Here is a 20484-nt window from a genome sequence, read left to right on the forward strand (position 1 = left end):
GAATCGATGCATTTCCGCCACCTTCTGGTGAGAAGTGTGAATCACAGTATCTGATATTTTCCACCTTTCCATAGGAATAAACGCAACAAAAAGAAATAGATAACATCTTCATATTAAACCTAGTTTGTCTGATGTACTGAAATAAAATCTGGTGGCCCTTTAAGCACCATCGCTCTTCTTCTGCTTTCTGGGCTTTCTGGGTCTCCGTAGAACTGTTTTCACTGCCAAAGCAAAGCCAGACGAAGAGTTGGTATAAATATGAGTGTTATTGGTTTATTTCTTTTTCATTTTACAGTCAGCATTACAAGAGGCAGCACATCTTTACAAAAAAATAACTACAAAATAAAAATAACAATATTCTAACGTAGCAAATTAAAGTCTTTAGTACTTGTTTCCAGTTTAGCTGATGCGGCAGGAAAAAGCTTCTCGAAAAGGTTTTTTATGGATGAAATGATTGTGTTTGTGAAAGTGATTTTTTTTTTCTTCACCGTGATGACATGATTCTGCTTTATTCTGGTCTGGGATTCATCTGGACGTTTAACACAAGCTTTTAGTTTGGTTCCTTAAAGAGCTCCACCTCACATTTATTCTCTGTATTTATTTAAATACTTCAACGATAACCACAAGGGGTCCAAATAACCCTCAAACCAATTTTTAAAAATACGTTTCCGTCATTTCTGCACATCAAGTTCAGAGTTGCAGGTAATACAAACGTCTCTGTTTTTTTTTTTAGAAACATAACAATCAAATAGAGTTGGAAATTTAAAGAGCCATGCATGAATACGTTTTATTTTATTCAGTCGTCTCTTCTGATTGAGAGTAAAATGTTTGTTTGTGTTCTCGACATGTCGTTACAGATTAATACGATGAACAAGATTTAAGAGATGAGCAGATCTCGAGGAAACAACCAGAGTGTCATGACAACATGAAGGTGGAGTCAAACACAAAGTCAGGATGTATGTCAGTTATGTTGAGGATGTTTTTGACGTAGTTTTCTGTAACTTTGGGGGATTTTTCAGATAAAAGTCGCCTGAGTTCAAACTGACTGTCGACGACCTCCTTCACGAGCTCTGTCACTCAGCGCTGACCCGTTTGTCCGTGTGCACCGAGTCAACACCAGCAGGTTTCATCCACTGCATTGATCAGTCCATCGTTTTGTGTGTGTGTGTGTGTCGTGTGTTTAATACAAAGTGTTCTCGTAGTGATACGCAGACGGGACGACCAGTCGAGTTCATAAAGAATCAAACCTCTGAGCAAAGAACAAACAGTATATTTATATTCTCTTTAAAGGAAGGATGTGATCTAGTAGATGTCGCCCTTGAGCACCAGCACAGGAACCGTTAGCATTGTGCGCTCTCATGTTGTCCCGCTCTTTTGCGCGCCCTTATCGTCTGGTATTAGCTAACGAAACAAAGGTTGCATAGCTAACGTCCACCTCGCTTGCCCGACTTGCCTGAACGCGTTTAACTCCGCTGTGACTATATTCCGAACTTCGAGATCCGAGATTTGAGGTCAGCGGAACGCGGCGCGAGACTTCTCTTTTGGTTGCCGTGGTGATGAATTAGATTAATTGATTTCTTCCTGTTTTCCCATCTTACATGTACGTTTTATTATTCTGGTGTTGTGACGACCGCAGTTCAAACGTCTCTTGAAATAAAATCAGAGCAGAAAATCAAAGTCTTTCTTTCGTCGCAGTTGGAAGTGACGCACCGACGGGAGGCGTGGCGGCGGAGGAGGTGTCAGTGACTGCAGAGGGATCAGGTGATGAAGGTGAAGATGGTGAAGGTTAAAATGACGACTTCCCTGACTGCGGGCCGAGGAAACAGATAAATATGACATCTATTAGTGTCGTCCATGCGTAGATTAAAATAGTGCCAAGCGTACTCGTTCATATTTTACACCCACAAAGACTAAGGCAATAAATAATTCGACTCAGGTATAGTGAGTGTTTGTTAATAATTCTCTATGTCTCTAAACCACAACTGTGATCATCTTCAATGAGCTGCACGGATACCTGAGGGGAACACAGAAAACCATCGACAATCACAACATGAATCTTCAGGTGAACAAACACAAAGCGTGTCCGTCTGTCGCACAATCCAGTGTTGGTGCATCTACTGTTGACAACAAAAGGCACAAATATCACTAAAATGCATACGTGAATGATCTTTGTAAAAGCAGCTGAGCCGCGTGTGGACCGACACAGTCGCACGGTAACATCCCGACTCCAAAACACGGAGACCAGTTTGACCTTTGAACCTCGGCTGGATGTGGATTTACGTGTGGAGCACAGCGAGTCAAAGAATAAGAAACTGATGATGAGTGATTGTTCAGTTTCTTTCTTTGTTTCTCCACATTCATTCATTCTTTGAGTTCATCTTCATCTGAAGCTTTTTCGTTAACGAGAAAGATGATTTTTTTAAATCAGAAACAGCTGATCCATCGATGTTTCAGACATCGGACTCGTTGATAAAAACAGTAACTTCCCCTCAGGAGGGGCTGTAATGTGACTGTGGTGTGTTAGAATCTGTCATTATCTGATCGTGGTGGGCTGAAGATGATCTCAGCTGTCATTTGGCGAGGGGGCGGGGCTAAACCCTGGACTGATCAGTCAATCACAGGGCTGATGTATATGGTGCATTCAGGTGGCGTCGGACACACCGGAAAACGCCTGCTCAAGTCGGAGCAACAAATGCAAAAAAGTTCTCCAAATTGCCGTCTTGACGTCAGAATCGTCGTCATGTGGACGGGCGACTTGCGTTCTGTTAATGTTTAGATACTCTAGTTGAAATATAACTTGTATCAGTACTTGTCTTTAGACGTGGAGAAGAAGCCGCTCACGCATTTCTGTCGGGTAAAAGTTTGAATCGATGAATCAGCTGTGTCTGCCTTGAATTAAATCGTCTCCCTCTCGAACAGAAAGGTTCACCTCTGTAGGGAACTGTTCTGTGTTGTTGTCAGATAACTGAGGCTCACACTGAAGGATAATCAGGCCCATTTAAGGTCCGATCATCGCTCCCGACTCAAGGCTGCTCAGAACCAATCATCTGGCAGTGTGAGGCACGCTTTAGAGGACGCTGCTGCAGGCCGAAGAAATCAACTGCAGACATCCAAAACATGTTTGGACCTTTCTGTCATTTCAATCTCAGGTTCAAAATGTGACACCTGGTGGTTCATTTAACCTTTTTTTTTTTTTTTTTTTTTTTAGGGCTTCTTGGTCACATGATCTCACGGTGCCAAACTAATAAAGAGGTCAACATGATGAGGTGTTGCAGTCAGGATGCGTTCGTGTTCAGGTCCTCACACGTCGACCTGTCAGTGATGATGATGTACGTGTGCGCTTTCAGGCGGTACAAACTGAACCGTGACTTTGCACTGTAGTTATGAGGTATTCTGGTTTTGGCGATTCACACCAACCGTTTGGTTACACACAGGGTAGCACTGCTTCATCACAGAGAACGACAACACCACTTTAAAGCTAAATGTTTTGGGTTTTTTTGTTTGGCTTTTTTGGTCTTTTTGGTACAAAAATAATATCGCTTGAGCTGAGCGTAGTAAGAGGGCTAACCAGCTATCGAAGCTAACAGTTTGAGCAATAACAGTGAAGAGCACAGTACGAGCACAGAGATGACGTTACACTGGTTTCCATAATAATCCAAACTTCTACATCAGTTCTGCTGCTGATAAGGAGACTTACTGACAGCATGATTCAGAGGTAAGCAGTTATCTGTCTGGAGTGTTTCATCGTGCATGATTTCTTTTTTTCTTTTTCTTACACACGTGTGTGTGTGTGTGTGTGTGTGTGTGTGTGTGTGTGTGTGTGTGTGTGTGTGTGTTTCATGAGTGAATGTGCAGAGCGATTGGAGGGAAATCCAGATTTGCATACAGAGGAACTGGATTTCTGAAACGCATCCCTGGATTTCTACAGTGCATACAAACGTCTTTCGATTGGTCAGAACTCAAACTCCAAAGTTTAACCTTCCGGGTCGTGACCCCTTCTGTTTGAGTTTTGGATTGTATAGCGAAAGAAAATATCCTAAAGACATCAGCACTCTTAAGTCTGCGTGTCTGCAGACGTTTTGGTTACAGTGTGTGTGCATGTGTGCATTGATTGTTACGAGCAGGATCTCGGTGTGTTTTTGATTGATTTTTCTTTGTTGTTTTTTTTTGTTGTTGTTTTTATTCTATTTGGCCTGAAGCTAAAATGTGTGTCTGTGTGCACATTCAGAGGATCCAGATCTTGGTCCTCAGTTAGCAGGCCCCGGGTCGGCTAAAGGCATCGTGTGCAGCACCTCATCCAGAAGCTGCAGAGCGCGGTGCAGGTGGACCTCCACCCAGCAGGGGGTGTGTTTGATGCTCTGACGGGGGTAGTCCGGCCCCCAGCCCTTCACAAAGCTGAGCCGCAGGATGCAGAGCCGCCGCAGGTCGTCCACGCCGATCCCCGCCGCTGCAGACAGACCTGACAGAACACGAGAGTCAGGTAATGGTCTTCTGTTTAATATTGTACACAGCTGCTTTACAAATACGGTTATACTTTCAAGTCTACAACGAAACAGCATGATGTTCATTTTCTAAATGATGGTCCCATATAGAGTCCATTAGCCGACTCATCGGGGGGACAATTTAGCCTTTGCAGGTTCTGCATAAAAATCCACAATCTGTAGGTGCGAGACCAGATTTGGAGATTGGACGCTTTCAGATTCAGTTTGTGTGGATTGTAAAATGCAACACGTCGTGGTGCAATAACACAACCAATCAGCAGTCAAAGGTTGAGCTTCTCTTTGTGTCTATAAAGCGATTCCTTCTCTGATGTTCTCACATACTGTAAACAAAGGCTCCACAGGAAACACAACATCTCACCTTAAACTCAATCTACTGCCAAAGAGATGACGCTGCAGTCAGTCAGAGTCATGCACAGGAAACAAACACTCTGCCTTGTACCTCGCTCTGTTTGCAGCGCTTCATGTTTTCATGTTAGAAGTGTAAAGAGGCACTTACTGACTGCAGGTGCGATGCCTCCGACGCTGCCTGGACCGGGGATGTTTCCTGCGACAGCGGCCGCCTGAGCAGCTGCTGCAGCCTGAGCGGTCGCTGCCTGCTGCTGCATCTGTCTGTGACACTGTCGCAGGTCAAACACCTGACAGACACACACACACACAACAGTGGCTTCATAAAACAGCTGCGTGCTACGCTACGTGCAGCTGAGAATCACTCGTTCGGTGGGTTATGTAGAATCAGTGATTCTGGATTCAGACCTTGATGTAAGCTCCGGGGTAGATCTTGTGAACAGCGTCGCCTGGCGCTCGGCCCGCCTCCCTGTCGAGGTAGTAACTCTGAACAAACACGGCGTGGTCACTCATACAACGCATCCACACGTCGCCCTCGCCGCGACACTCGAGCTGCACACCTTTACCGATGTGCAACCTGGAACACAACAGAAGAAACATCAGGGGGGAAAAGAGTCATTTACAGTCTGCAGCAGAAGATTTCCAACTCCTCAAAACTACCAAAAAACTAAAAAGAGCTAACGTACGTCAGCTTTGTGAATGAATAAAATGATTGACTGGTCAGAGGGGTCTTTTCCTCACCTGGCTCTCTCGCTGGCGTCAGTGCGGTGGACGTTGCTCAGCTGGCCCAGGCAGAAGCGGTCTCCCCCTGACGGGTCTACGTACCCGTCAACAGTCACCACGGGACAGCTTGAAGGAACCTTGAACATCTCGCCCACCTGAACATCCATCTCAAAGTACGAGATGGAGCACCAGAACTCAGGACCTGCAGAGAAAACACCACAAACTGTGAGACCGGATGAAATAAAACTCTGGGTCAGATTTACTGCAGAAACAAGATTACAGGTTTCATGTCCTCTCATAGCACATGTACGAGGAAACTTATTCACATGGAGTCACATCATACAGGTCAGATCAGGTGTGACAGTGTAGACAAGTGTTACCTGGATGATTGGACACCGAAGGAGGGAAGGAGGTGGAGCTGTGATGCTGAGACCCTAAAAGAGGAAGAGTGAGAAGGTTCTTTGTTTTTTTTAAATGAGATCAGAATTTTTCCCTCGATGACGCTCTTCTAATCTGACACTGTAAATTCATCTAAAAATATTTAATTCCAGCCAGAGGACTCTGCCAGTTATTTCTTACAGTGGTGGTTTTGGTGATGGAGGGGGGGCTGTTGGTGACCTCGTCCGTTCTGCTGGGGTCCTATGGGGGTGTAGGAGGCTGTGCTGCTGCCTGTCCACACTGCTGGAGAAACACAGGATTCAGTTATGTTCTATATCATACATATATGTATATATACTGTACATAGGGCTTTAACTGCATGGACTCACTGTGGAAGACCGCCTGGCTCTGAGAGTGCTTATTGCTGCTGTACCCGTTCTGCCCATGGGGGTGAGGAGGAGGGTGGGAGGGTTGTTGTTGGTGGGGGGGCTGTGACTGTTGCTGGGCAGCCTGCTGGTGAGGGGACGGCTGGGTCGGAGTCGGAGATCGAGGCGACGGGGTCATGACTTGAGCCTGTGGAGACGCGGTTTGGAGGCGGCCATCGCTGTGACCCCCCTGGAGAGGCATCATGGGTCCGGATCCTGACACGGAAAGAGGTAGGGACTTGAACTTCCTGTCTTTGGTTTGATTATTTTGTTTATAAGTCAAATTCAAAGATATTGGAGCACCGACCTTTGGGTGACACCGGCAGGTTGGTGTATCTGCTGATGGGCGGCGGTCCATGGGGCTCAGAGGGCAGCTGTTGCGGCGGCAGGGGCTGGCCATAGTGGTCTTGGGGGGGCAACTTCATGGCGGCCTGATGCTCTGACAGAGGCATGCCGGGCGGGAGGTCCATCTGTATGCAGTCATGGATGTACTCCTCTTTGATAAGCCCAACTGGAGCTGTTGCAGGAATAGAAGGAGTAACGTCAACACAGAGGAGTAACGTCAACACAGAGGAGTAACATCAACACAGAGGAGTAACACAGAGGAGTAACATCAACACAGAGGAGTAATGTCAACACAGAGGAGTAACACAGAGGAGTAACATCAACACAGAGGAGTAACATCAACACAGAGGAGTAACGTCAACACAGAAGAGTAATGTCAACACAGAAGAGTAATGTCAACACAGGAGTAACGTCAACACAGAGGAGTAAAGTCAACACAGAGGAGTAAAGTCAACACAGAGGAGTAAAGTCAACACAGAGGACTAAAGTCAACACAGAGGAGTAAAGTCAACACAGAGGAGTAAAGTCAACACAGAGGACTAAAGTCAACACAGAGGAGTAAAGTCAACACAGAGGAGTAAAGTCAACACAGAGGAGTAAAGTCAACACAGAGGACTAAAGTCAACACAGAGGGGTAAAGTCAACACAGAGGAGTAAAGTCAACACAGAGGAGTAACGTCAACACAGAGGAGTAATGCAGAGGAGTAACGTCAACACAGAGGAGTAAAGTCAACACAGAGGAGTAACGTCAACACAGAGGAGTAACATCAACACAGAGAAGTAAAGTCAACACAGAGGAGTAATGTCAACACAGAGGAGTAAAGTCAACACAGAGGAGTAACACAGAGGAGTAACACAGAGGAGTAACGTCAACACAGAGGGGTAAAGTCAACACAGAGGAGTAAAGTCAACACAGAGGAGTAAAGTCAACACAGAGGAGTAACGTCAACACAGAGGAGTAACGTCAACACAGAGGAGTAACGTCAACACAGAGAAGTAAAGTCAACACAGAGGGGTAAAGTCAACACAGAGGAGTAAAGTCAACACAGAGGAGTAACGTCAACACAGAGGAGTAATGCAGAGGAGTAACGTCAACACAGAGGAGTAACATCAACACAGAGGAGTAACGTCAACACAGAGGAGTAAAGTCAACACAGAGGAGTAAAGTCAACAGAGGAGTAACGTCAACACAGAGAAGTAACACAGAGGAGTAATGTCAACACAGAGGAGTAATGTCAACACAGAGAAGTAACGTCAACACAGAGGAGTAACGTCAACACAGAGGAGTAATGTCAACACAGAGAAGTAACGTCAACACAGAGGAGTAACGTCAACACAGAGGAGTAAAGTCAACACAGAGGAGTAACGTCAACACAGAGGAGTAACGTCAACACAGAGGAGTAACGTCAACACAGAGGAGTAATGCAGAGGAGTAATGTCAACACAGAGGAGTAATGCAGAGGAGTAACGTCAACACAGAGGAGTAACGTCAACACAGAGGAGTAATGCAGAGGAGTAATGTCAACACAGAGGAGTAAAGTCAACACAGAGGAGTAACGTCAACACAGAGGAGTAACGTCAACACAGAGGAGTAAAGTCAACACAGAGGAGTAACGTCAACACAGAGGAGTAATGCAGAGGAGTAACGTCAACACAGAGGAGTAACGTCAACACAGAGGAGTAAAGTCAACACAGAGGAGTAACGTCAACACAGAGGAGTAATGCAGAGGAGTAACGTCAACACAGAGGAGTAACGTCAACACAGAGGAGTAATGCAGAGGAGTAATGTCAACACAGAGGAGTAACGTCAACACAGAGGAGTAAAGTCAACACAGAGGAGTAACGTCAACACAGAGGAGTAACGTCAACACAGAGGAGTAAAGTCAACACAGAGGAGTAACGTCAACACAGAGGAGTAATGCAGAGGAGTAACGTCAACACAGAGGAGTAACGTCAACACAGAGGAGTAAAGTCAACACAGAGGAGTAACGTCAACACAGAGGAGTAATGCAGAGGAGTAACGTCAACACAGAGGAGTAACATCAACACAGAGGAGTAAAGTCAACACAGAGGAGTAATGCAGAGGAGTAAAGTCAACACAGAGGAGTAAAGTCAACACAGAGGAGTAACGTCAACACAGAGGAGTAATGCAGAGGAGTAACGTCAACACAGAGGAGTAACATCAACACAGAGGAGTAACGTCAACACAGAGGAGTAATGCAGAGGAGTAAAGTCAACACAGAGGAGTAAAGTCAACACAGAGGAGTAACGTCAACACAGAGGGGTAACGTCAACACAGAGGAGTAACGTCAACACAGAGGAGTAAAGTCAACACAGAGGAGTAACGTCAACACAGAGGAGTAACGTCAACACAGAGGAGTAACACAGAGGAGTAACGTCAACACAGAGGAGTAACGTCAACACAGAGGAGTAACAATCTACCAAAACAATCAACATTCTCCGCAACTTTCTCAAACTCGAGCGTTCATATCTTATTGATTATAAAATCTGATTGCATGTACAGCTTTCTGGATAGTGATGACAGGAACCAAAGTGGTAGCTTATGCTTCAAACGATGGCGTGGTGCTTATGAGGAGAGCTCACCTGTGTTCTGAAGGCTGAGACCGACTGTCAGAGGAGACACAAAGAGCACAAAATTAAAACTCGTTGAGGAAATGAAGCGTCAGTTATCATGCTGATCGGGGTGATCGGGACGTACCGATGCCCGGTGACACCACCCTCTCATAGTGGTAGGGGTTCACACACACGTTGTCGTACTTCAGGTCGAAGGCGTACTGGCAGAATTTCACGTGCTTGAGTTCATTTTTGTGGAGGTCGGGCCAGCGCCACAGACGAGCGTAAATCACGTGAGGGAAGCCTTTCCTGCCCGCCACCTGAGGAGAGATCAGAACAATTCAGCACAAATAACGAAAACACAAAGCTCCCGATAACAGAGACACATATTCTCATATTTGTGATTACAGAAATACTTTAAAATTGACATGTTCAAAAGTATGTTGTAGTGCACTAGATCCGTGTTTAACTGCATCTCAACACGTCAGTTGTCTTACACACGACAACGATCCAGCCTAACGTTACAGCCTCACTCTTTCCTCTGCTTTATCCATCACCGTCCTCTTCTGTCTCTTACAACGTGATGTTACAGCACTCGAGCAATTTCAGTTTCCTCCCCTACAAACAATACAACATCCAGTGCTTTATTTTTTATTGTATTGGACAAACTGAAGTGTGGTGCTTTTGTTTTGAAGGAGCAGCACAACACACGGAAGCTCGTCAACAAACCAACTCACGGTGTCGTGGACACAAGTCAACATTTCAGTCACGGATGACTGAGATCCACTTTGTACAACAAGCTAACAAGCTGTTGTAGAGGCCCTGCCTCTTCCTCCTCTCTCTCTGTGAGCGACAGAGAGGAAAACAGAAAGGGGCCGTCGTGAAAAGGGCAATGGCGTCACACTGCTCGATTGGCAGTTAGGAAACTCCAAAACGAACTATTAGAATCAGGCTGATTTTGACGCTCGCTCACGCCCTGTTAGGACATGCGGTGTTAGCCTCAGTTCTAGTTCTGTAAAGCCGTACGCACTTCTCACAAGAGATCCGCTTACATAGTGCTACTAGCAGTATAGTCTGAAATCAACAGCTGCTGTTTTCATTTCAAAGCGGAAGGCTAAAGTAAAGTTTGGAGACTTGTATTTGTTCATTGATGGTTGAGGTTAAATGACCTGCAGGCGGCCGTCCAGCGTCCTCTGAATCGTCACACACTTGCTCGGGTGGACGCCGTTGGTGGTGATGGCGGTGATGAGCGAGTCCAGCTCGTCCTTTTTCTCCTTCAGCTTCTTCACCAGGCTCTCGATCGCCCGCTTGGCGAAGCCTTCGTTCTCCCCGCCCTGCCGGTGACACATGAGGCTGTGGACGATGCTGAGGCAGGCGTCATTACTGCTGGGAGGATTCACCGACATGATGCTGCAGACACCAGAGAGAGGACTGTTAGGAACCAACATACGACTTCACAGCCTGACCCCCAACTTCCACATAATGTCAGTGACACAGTTTTGCTGCTTGAGAGCAGCTGTACACACATCACAGGAGGACTACGAATAATGAGGAAAGCGTGCAAACATCGAAAAGTGATGAAAAATACAAACGTGAGTCCGTATATCGGGTTTTATTTTGAAATTGAACGGACGCTCTGTGCGTCTACTTGTCTAACTTCCTGTCAGAGTTGTTTCATGCCGTCCAGATTGACGCGTGCCTGCAGCATACTCACACTGACCAGAGTGGCAGCAAACAGCGGCGTAATGCGTGCTGCTGACGGACCGCGGACCGGACCAGATATGGACTCGTTTTTTTGTTTAAGGTTGGTCTTTGTGCTTTTATGGCTTCATTTAGAGGTGGATAGAGTCAGACGTCGGGGGGAGAGAGAGGGAGAGGACGTGCAGAAAGGGAGTTACAGGTCGGATTCAAACGTGGAGTCCCACCGTACATGTGGCGCACGTACTAACCACGAGGCCACCGGCGACTTAAAACCCGCTCGTCTTCTATATTCAGAGAAATGAAGGTAAGAACCTCAAACATTCCCATCAGAAAAGATTCCACAAACACAGAAGACCAGAGCAGTGAAATCAGGTCATTTTGATTAACGTTCAAACCTCGTCTGTTGTCAATTACATTTGTACAATGTTTGCTTCTTCTTGTAAAACTACAAGAGTCTGAAATAAACCGAGCAGACGTCGTCATTTTCTGTTAGCATCAACGCACCGAGGACAGAAATCCAACAAACACTCAGACTACACGTCCAGCTTAAGATCTGTAGGATCAACATCACGTGTGTGTGTGTGTGTGTGTGTGTGTGTGTGTGTGTGTGTGTGTGTGTGTTTAGGACATTTTTGCATCATATCTGCATTTGAACAACAGGTCATAAAGCCTTTAAAAAACAGAAGATAGTGGAGCCGAGAATAGCTCTGATTTATTCCATGTGGAGGTTCTGCCACGCTGACCTTTCAACAAGGACAACAAAGCAGCACAGCGAGACTCAAGCAACAGACCAACCTTGAGATTCTGCCTTTGTTCGCTGAACTGGATGTTAAACGGGCTTATCAGGATAATAAAATACAAGACAACAACAAATGACATTATACATTATTTCATATGTGCTGCAGCAAAACAACCAGACTGCTGTTTGAACCAGACAGCGGCCTAATGGCTCTTCTTATCCAGAAACCAGAGCGGCCAATCAGATGAGAGATCATCTCACTCAGGACACAATTCAAATCCAAAGTGCAGTTTGATTTAAAGTTTTCCAGGTTGGAAATAAAAACATGTAGACGTGTGAACCTCAGTTCTAACCTCTCTCCATGTTTCATCTCCAACATTGATCCTAGTTTGAGCAGCTTTCTGCTGCTGGAGCTTATTAGAAACATGCAGAGGCTTTTTAGCTCGGGTACAATCACTTCTATCTGAAGCAGTTCCACTGCCCGCTTCCATCACTGCAACACCTGTTCACCTGATAACTGCTCTCATATCTGGCAAACCCAGGGGCGTGTGTGTGTGTGCTCTAATACGGTTAGGACAGTGAGTCTAGTTCCTCTGATGAATCGTATAAAGAGGAGTAAACACACTCTGTGTTTCTCTTTGCTTTGTGTGTATTACCTGGTGTTAAGTTGGTCAGCCAATGAGTGACCAGAAAGTTCACCGGCATCATGATGGCCCAGCTCTGAATCCGTCCCTGTGAGAGCGGGGAGATGAGCAGGATTAGTGGATACCAACACATCAGACAAGTTTAGGTCCAATCAAAGCAGCTGGTTGGTGTCTCAGCCTTAAAGGTTCATGACTCTGTTACAGGTGCCTTTAAAATGAAGACTCATGTCAAAGTGTTTTTCAGTCCCTGCGTCACACTGAAGTCCTTCTCACACGAGCACAGAGATCCTGAGCAGCGCTCGAAGCTGCTCGTTAAAACGTTCCTTTTGAGTTTCCTGCTTGTTTTTCTCGTCTGTGCTGCGAAAAACCTTCAACACAACTTTGTCTCAAAGAAAGTAAACTGTCATTAACGTGTCAGACTCTGTGTCTCCTTTGTTTACGTCATGGTTTGTGTCCTGACTGAGAGGCGGGGCCGAGCTGTCGGGAGTTTTCTAGAAGTCTTCAGGAGCGTGTGTTATCAGGGCGCCTTCACTGGAGAGGACACAAACCAAGACCAGGACCAGGACCGAGACCAGAGTGCTCCAAGACCGAGAGCATAAATATCAAAGAAGCATCTTCGTGTGAGCAGCAGGCGTGGCGTTCTCTCAGACAGAAACACCGTAAGCGGGGGACAAAATAAAACTACAAATGAATTGAAGTTATTTGTTCTTTTAGAAAGAGGCGTCTTCTTTCTAATCCCAGGAATGACTCAGCGCTGCTTTGATTTAAAATGACGCTCCAGAAAGAGGAGGAAGACTTCAAACCACGCTGAGTCACATGATGGAAAATTCATCAGCAGTTTTACTGTCTTAGTTTCTGAAGGTGGAGCTTATTTTAACACCTTTATAAAGTGTCCGTTTAGGGCTTTTATTTTGAAAAACACAACCCTAATACACACATAAAGCTCCGATTTGTTGTTGTTTTCTGATTTCGAGCCTGATCGATGTCAAATTTGTGAAACTTATTGATTACCGATTAGAGGGCAGTAAGTTTTATGCATTGATTTTAGAGTTGTTTATTTAAAAGCCTTATTGACCAATAAGAGGACAGATTTATGTCCTACGCAACCGCTGACATGGTGTGTACACGCACTGACTGGGAGGAGAGGGGTTTTTATTGGGCGAGTGAATTCACATGTTGGATTTGTTTTCATGGTCGAACTTGAGAGAAAATGTCGGCATGTTGGGAGTCTTATCCACCCTAAAAAAAGTCAGTATGGGAATCAGCTACATTTTTATTTCCCACATCTGCATCCACATGAGCATTGATCCCCCCCCATCAGTGCATCTCCAAATAAATACTTTAAAAACTGACTTTTTAAACACTAATATCGTACAGTGAGACTTGCTTTGCTATGCTGAAGCACGCTGCAAATATACTTCATTATTATTTTATTAAATTATAATATCTCCTACCGTGTGAACTGAACTCATCCCTCCTCTCCTTGTCCCTCTTTACTTCTCCTTGTGCAAAAACAAATCGTGCAACACGTTCCTTTTCCATAGTGCACTTTCATTTTCTTAATGTGCAACGTGTACAATAAATATATGTCCCACCTGTCCTGTACCTTCTCTCCACCTGTGCGATGTGTTTCACTGCAAGTAACCTTTCACCTTCAGAATCAGAATCAGCTTTATTAGCCAGGTATGTTTAACACACGAGGACTAGACTGTGCTCTCTCTGTACAACGTAAGCATTAAATAATAACTATTAAAATATAACAAGTAATTAAAGACTACCATGGACATGACTGAATAAGATAACAGTGCAGTGGTGAGTAGTGCAAAGGGTGTATTAGTCTTTTACAGTATTTACACAATTAAGTGTGCATACATGATCATTTAAATTAAATAATATTTGTACATTTACAGTGACGGTTTAATTAGTTTAAATTTCTAATAGTAAAAAAGACAATCAAGGTTTTCTATTCTACTATAACAAGCCGCCTTTAATCAATCAATTCATAACAGGTGTTATCTCGAGACACTTTACAAAAAGCAGGTAGAGGACCTTACTCTGTGACAGTCACAGGTAACTGTTGCTGCACACACACACACACACACACACACACACACACACCTTCATGTGTGTATATAATCATCATCAGTGTCATTATCATTCCTTCAGGCCGTGGGGTAATAACACACACCCTCAGGGCAGCAGCAGCAGCAGCAGCAGCAGCTCCTCAGGTGTGAACGTTACCTTAAACAACCCATACGTCCACTTCACTGACATCACGTAACATGCGTCACCATCAAGTCTGCTGCCTCAACGTGTTCAAGGAGCACCTCATTAAAACACAACATCAATGTTAAACACGTTGACTGCTTCAAGTGATGAAGCAGGAAGCTTGACGGGCTGTTAGAGACCCAGACCCAGACCCTGGTCTTCAGATCACACACATCCAGGGACAGCATAGTGTGTTTTAATGTGTGTGTTTCCTCCTCTTTTTATTCTGCCTGTGGAGCTGAGCTGTGGAGAGATAAAACAGTTTGTACTTACACATCAGCCGGAGAGGAGAGGGGGGAACTTGCGCTGAAAGATCGTCTCAAGTGTTGTAGACAGATCCGAAACGTTTTATGGTCAAAGAAAGGAGAGCTCGTTTTTACGTGTTTTTCTTTTGTCACAACTGAATCCGCCGCGTATGCTAACGTTAGCTCGAATCTCTCCGATGCAACAAGCTAACGTTTACGTAGCTTGATGTTATTTTTTTTAACGTTTTATCAGCCTCACTGTCTCCTCGTGCATCCTGTCCGTTCGTCTCCCCTCGCGCACGCCACAATAACAATAGATGGGGAGACGTCGTGCGCGTCGGTGTCTCGCCAAGGCTTCAGCCAATGAGAGGCGGGGTCTCACAGTGGCGACCGCCCTCAGCCAATCAGAGGGAGGTTCTCACAGCAGGGCCGCTAGCCAGGGTCTGTCTGGTTCGTCTTGATTGACAGGTCTGCGAGACTGTTTTTTTAAGGTGGCGCCGCTGAGATTAGCGCCCCCCTCTCCGAAACACACACACACACACACACACACACACACACGAGCTGCAACTGTTATTTGAGCACAACTCGACTCTTGTAACATGTTTAACTCTCTGTGTTTCTTTTCTCTCGACCCTTTCTTTTTCTTTCTGTAAATCCTCTTTGTAGTGAATTTAATTAATTAAAATTAAATTATTTCAATTGTAAAAGTAGAAAAAAAACGGATTTTAATCTTGTAATCAAAAACACCTCACGTCTGATGTCGATTACATTCACAAAATAAACTTCACATTGATTTAAAAGCATCTAAAAATATCTGATATCTTCCTTTTTCCATTTTATTCATGCTGGACGTAATATTGGTCCTGCATGACACATAAAGATTATAATTAAATGTATTGTTCTTGTGGTCTTCTGAAGACAATGATTCACGATTTTGTTCTTCCCCTTTCTGTGGAAGATAATAAAGTTTAGAGTCAATTCAATCAAGATTATTGATAGAATTCTTCCTTTTAAAATTCATTGTACATTTTTTCACTTTCCACGGAAATTCAAAATGTGTTTTCTTTTTTCAGATAAAAATGCAAATGTTTAATTGATGCTTGTGCAAAATGGTTTCTAGCACTGATGGAGCATCACAAGTTTGGATTTATCTGAACACAATAACACTTCTTTTTTTTTTACAATGGCTTAAAGAATGTGGAAAACTCTGCACCATGTCTCTCTAGATGCTTTCAGGCAGGACAGTCGATGGGTTCACTTTTTACAGCAGGAGAGAGAAATGGTTTTATGGCTCATATTTGAGCAAGGTTTCTGCACACTTAATGTGTATGTACTTTATTTTTCAAAGGTTTATTTTATTAGCTTGTTATGCCTTTATTGGAGAGGCATTCTGATAGGTCAGTGTAGAGTCGGAAATCAGGTACAGAGAGAGAGAGAGAGAGAGAGAGAGAGAGAGTGGGGAATAGCATGTCAGAAAGTTTGACTGCCTCCATGGTGAGTGATGGAGCACGGCTCTATAGATCTGAGCCTGATGTCCCTACAGTTTAATACATCGAAGCATGCAGGGGTGAGGAGTTAGGTAACAATACAAAGAGGTGAAGTGTTGCGGGAAGTCCACAATCTGTCTGTGAACAACACATATCCCATATAGCTCATTTCACAAAAACGACAAAACTTTGCAGTGAATGTATCTCTCTCAACTTCAAATTCTTATCCTCCGTTATTTCCTAATCGTATTCTAATGATGTGTGTATATATATATATATATATATATATATATATATATATATATATATATAATGGTGTGAAACAGACTACCAAGGGCCCCAGTGGAGGAAGGAGTCCTTATTCAGCCTGAAGTGGATATGAAGTCTTTGAGAGTTGTTTCCCTCTAAGTCATAACTGTCTTTATTTAAGTACCCTTTATTTATCCAGATCACTTTTTTAAGGGTTACTGTCCAAGAGCAGCAGCAACTACCTACCGGAGAATTCAGTTTTTCCTTCAATAGGACCGATAAAGTTTCATGTAAGGATTAATCAGGGAATGCTCGAGTTATGTCTCAGCTGTCACGTCGGGCTTCATCTTTCTTTGATCTGCATGGCGACAGATAAAAGCTTAAGATGACAATCACTGCACAGAGCACACAAAGTGAAGTTAACAACTTTTATCACAAGCAATGAATATCTTACAGAGAACGACCCACAATCCCAGTTACTGTCATGATGCATAAGCACGGAGAACGTTTGTTTGGCTTGGTGTAACACGTTTCAGTGATCAGAGTTGTTTTCGTCTTGGAGATGAGCGATGAAGCCGTGTAACATGCGGCAGCTTAGAAACCTCTGCAGGCTCACGTGATGAAGTGATGGAGAGCCTCTTTAATGTTCACCACAGAGAAACATTAAGATCACATTTGTAAACAAGCATTTCCAAAAAGAGAAGGAACGATTAGAGTCGAGGAACAAAGATCAATTATTCTGCTCGATGTGATTACTCATGCTGAGTGTTGCCATCGATCCTGCAAACTGACTGATGTTATTCACATTTTGCGCATGGTTAGAATTATTGATCTTTTCCCGGGAAGCCGACTACTTGAATTGTTCTAATAAATACATAAATGTCCCATGTCGAATTATTCCAGAGCATTACACAAATAAACGGCGTGCAGCTGCATGGTGCGAAGCAGCTAACAGCCTTGATTTTTATTTTGACAAAGCAGTGCAGGACATCAACATGTCATCAGACAGACAGCTAACTAAACGTCAGAGGAAGCCTCTTCCTCCTCGTGTTTCAGTTTCCTGTATCGATGACTCCCTGCTGGTCAGGACGGTTCACAGAATCTGCTGCGTGGATCAAGAGGAGGAGGAGGAAGAAGAGGAGGATCAGGGTTTACTGGGGGAGCGGGAGGTGAACACTCCTGACGCCTCCAGCATGGTCTTCCTGCGTGCCGTCTCCTTCGCCACATTGTGGTTGAGTCGCCTCAGACGTTCCTGGAGACACAATAATTAGATTGTTAGACGAGTTGGTTACCGTAGCGATGATATTAGCAGTCCAAGCAGTCCGGTATGGTAAAGTTGTAGTTGTAGCAGTAAAACAGTGAACAGGCGCTTACAGATTCCCAGTTGATGCGACACTTAAGCCCCTGTGACGTGGAGCGTGCGATGTGAAGCGCACTGATGCAGAATGGTGAGGTTGTTGAACCCCTGATCCGTCATGGGAGCTCATAAAACTGTGTAACATCCCAGCTGGGGAGTCAGAACAGCACTCAGTCTGTTTGCATGTGTGTGTGTGTGTGTGTGTGTGTGTGTGTGAGAAAGTGTTCACACGCCATGCCTCCCGAGCTTTCGCAACCCCATAATGCAATGTGAATTCTGCAGTGCACACTGTAAAGGGCTACATGTACAACAGCAGTAAAAGTAAGCAGTGGTGTGTCGAGGATCAGGGTTTCTTTTCGGGACTTGGGTTGGGAACCGGAGGGTCTCTGGTTCAAGTTCCAGTGCGTACCAAAAATACGGATGTTGTTATGTTGTTCTGGTAGCCAGGGCCAGAGTTCTGCTGAGGGGCCCTTGAGCAAAGCACCGAACCCCAAAACTGCTCTGGTGCGCTCCCTGCATAGCAAAGCAGCCTCACTCTGACATCTCTCCACCAACACATGTCCACACCTCCTGTTTGTGCACGTGTGTGATACGGGCCTGTGTGTGTGTGAACACGTCTCTCACAAAATGAAACCAGTGTAAACCTGAATTTCCCCCAGCGATAAATAAAGTATTGAAAGAAAATAGGTCCTCTCTTGTTCTGCACTCAGTTCTTGAAGCAGCTTCCCTTTAAACACGCATTCTCCTCTTTTCTAACACTTCAGCATTCAACACCTGGTCAGATTTAAACATCTACAGGCGCTTCTTTTGCTTCTGCAGCGCTGCAAAGCCAGTGGGGAAAACAAATAAAAGACAGTGCTATTTGATCCTGTATAGAGCAGCGTACCTGTGTGTTTCAGCCACTAGATGGCAGCAGAACAGTGACCAGCTGATCAGTTTAAAGGGATACTTCACCCACTTACATGAAGCTGTGTATCATTAGAAACATGGTAGTAGTGTTGAATGGTCATGAATCCAGCCCTCATTTTATCCCTTTAAGATGTTTAATCTACTCTCTTGTGTTTTTAGTCTCCATCGTATTGATCACATATGCTCCCCAGCTCGTCTCTCATTGTTCAGGAGCAGACAGTGAAAACGGGAAATCACAACCTTTTCTCTAAAAAAAAAAGCTGCTTGCTTCGCCAACATAATCAAATCAGAGTTTTTCAGGCCACAAAAAGCTCGCACAGTTGAGGTTAACTGAAGTGTTAGTGTACTTTTTTCAAGTTATTTCAAGTATATTTATTAAAGCTGCTTCATTAGCGCCGTCTTCTCACTGACCTGTGCATTCTGCAGAATATTGTTTACCAACACGACTCTGCGCCTGGCATTCAGCAGCTTCTTCACATAGGGGTCCAGATCTAAAGCCACCTTCTGATGCTCATTTATCCTGCATAACTCTGCAGAGAATAAACAACACAAGGTACAGAAACAGCTAAATCATCTCCTTCATACACGTATTTCTTTAAAAAAATAAATAAAAAAAAATAAAAAAAGGAAATGCAATGTTTAAGATAGAAGTAAATCAATTACAGTTTACCTGTTGCAAGATTGTCTATATGTTCTCTTAAATCCACCTGGCTTTCTCTGTAAAGAGGAAAAGAATCACATTTATCCATCAGAGTTGGAGCATCTTTAATACTCAGTTTCCACCAAGTGGTCGGGTTCAGTTCAGTTCAGTATTGTACACATTAATTGGCGTTTCACCTGCTAACAGTAGGATGTGATACAAGAAAAGGATCTGTACAGTCCTATGTCACACTATTACTTACATCTCTTGTAACAAGTAAGCATGTTTGAATTGCCCCCCGGGGACAAATAAAGTTTTGTGAATTTGAATTAAATTAAATTAAGGGAATGGTTGCCTGTAGAAATATCGTCCGTCCCATGACGAATTGAACCAAAGCCGACCACTTGGTGGAAAGGGGGCTTTAAGTGGAGGCTAGATGAGCAGACACTGATTAAACACAGAAGAGTTGACAGTTTCTGGGCCCCAATAAGATCTATCACAATGGGCCACTCCTATACACAGAGGAGCTGTTTGTTAACAGGCAGCTTCTTGGGACATCCAACAAAAAGGACAGAGGAGGATTTTCTAATCTAAATCAAAACAATAAATTACATCCGGTACTGATGACAGGTAAATATAAATGTTTAAACACTGACGAAAAATAAAAATCTCATGACAGCCGTGATGGAGGAGTCACGGGACAGTCAGGCAGTTAGCTGCAGCAGCTCTCTTGCTCGTATGTCAGTCACAAATAATCATTAAAAATAAATAAATAAAATAAAATAAATAATCACTTTACCTCACTGAGTGCACGTGCAAGTCGAGCTGCTGGATCGCTGGTTTCAGGAGGTCCAGCAGCCCCTCGGCGATCACATCTTTACCTGCAGAAGTCTCCACCAAAGCAGCTGAGGCCATTTTACACAAAAACCATAAACACACGCACCCGGAAATGA

The 20484-nt window shown here is 44.3% G+C and overlaps 2 protein-coding genes across 3 annotated transcripts; both read right to left on the reverse strand.

Moving 5' to 3' along the window:
- Positions 1–247: 247 nt before the first annotated feature.
- Positions 248–15299, reverse strand: smad10a (SMAD family member 10a). Of its 2 annotated transcripts, none has more exons than XM_079368484.1 (13): positions 14918–15299; positions 12389–12464; positions 10462–10702; positions 9438–9612; positions 9323–9346; positions 6681–6890; positions 6338–6589; positions 6150–6248; positions 5951–6004; positions 5589–5772; positions 5256–5424; positions 4999–5137; positions 248–4459 (listed from the first exon to the last, which is right to left on the reverse strand). In XM_079368484.1, exons 1-13 carry the CDS (start codon positions 14919–14921, stop codon positions 4248–4250), a joined length of 1839 nt encoding a protein of 612 aa, XP_079224610.1. In that variant the 5' UTR covers positions 14922–15299; the 3' UTR covers positions 248–4247. The 2 variants fall into 2 exon arrangements, with proteins under 2 accessions (XP_079224610.1, XP_079224609.1); XM_079368483.1 differs by having other exon boundaries at positions 6150–6251.
- Positions 15300–17039: 1740 nt separating this feature from the next.
- On the reverse strand, positions 17040–20464 carry snapin (SNAP associated protein). Its single transcript, XM_079368492.1, has 4 exons — positions 20331–20464; positions 19562–19608; positions 19303–19421; positions 17040–17877 (listed from the first exon to the last, which is right to left on the reverse strand). Exons 1-4 carry the CDS (start codon positions 20444–20446, stop codon positions 17770–17772), a joined length of 390 nt encoding a protein of 129 aa, XP_079224618.1. The 5' UTR covers positions 20447–20464; the 3' UTR covers positions 17040–17769.
- Between the last annotated feature and the right edge of the window lie 20 nt (positions 20465–20484).

The sequence above is a fragment of the Symphodus melops genome (genome assembly GCF_947650265.1).
Source record: "Symphodus melops genome assembly, chromosome: 18".
NCBI classification, from domain to species: domain Eukaryota; kingdom Metazoa; phylum Chordata; class Actinopteri; order Labriformes; family Labridae; genus Symphodus; species Symphodus melops.

Bases quoted from the DNA above. Each gene is read 5' to 3' on its own strand.
- smad10a (XM_079368483.1), bottom strand. The intron at 6,252-6,337 runs GTGAGTCCATGC...GTGTTTCTCCAG, and splicing joins GAGCCAGGCGGTCTTCCACA to CAGTGTGGACAGGCAGCAGC. The intron at 4,460-4,998 runs GTAAGTGCCTCT...GTGTTCTGTCAG, and splicing joins AGGCATCGCACCTGCAGTCA to GTCTGTCTGCAGCGGCGGGG.
- snapin (XM_079368492.1), bottom strand. From the start codon at position 20,446: ATGGCCTCAGCTGCTTTGGTGGAGACTTCTGCAGGTAAAGATGTGATC. The intron at 19,609-20,330 runs GTAAAGTGATTA...TCCTCTTTACAG, and splicing joins TTGCACGTGCACTCAGTGAG to AGAAAGCCAGGTGGATTTAA. The intron at 19,422-19,561 runs GTAAACTGTAAT...TATTCTCTGCAG, and splicing joins TATAGACAATCTTGCAACAG to AGTTATGCAGGATAAATGAG.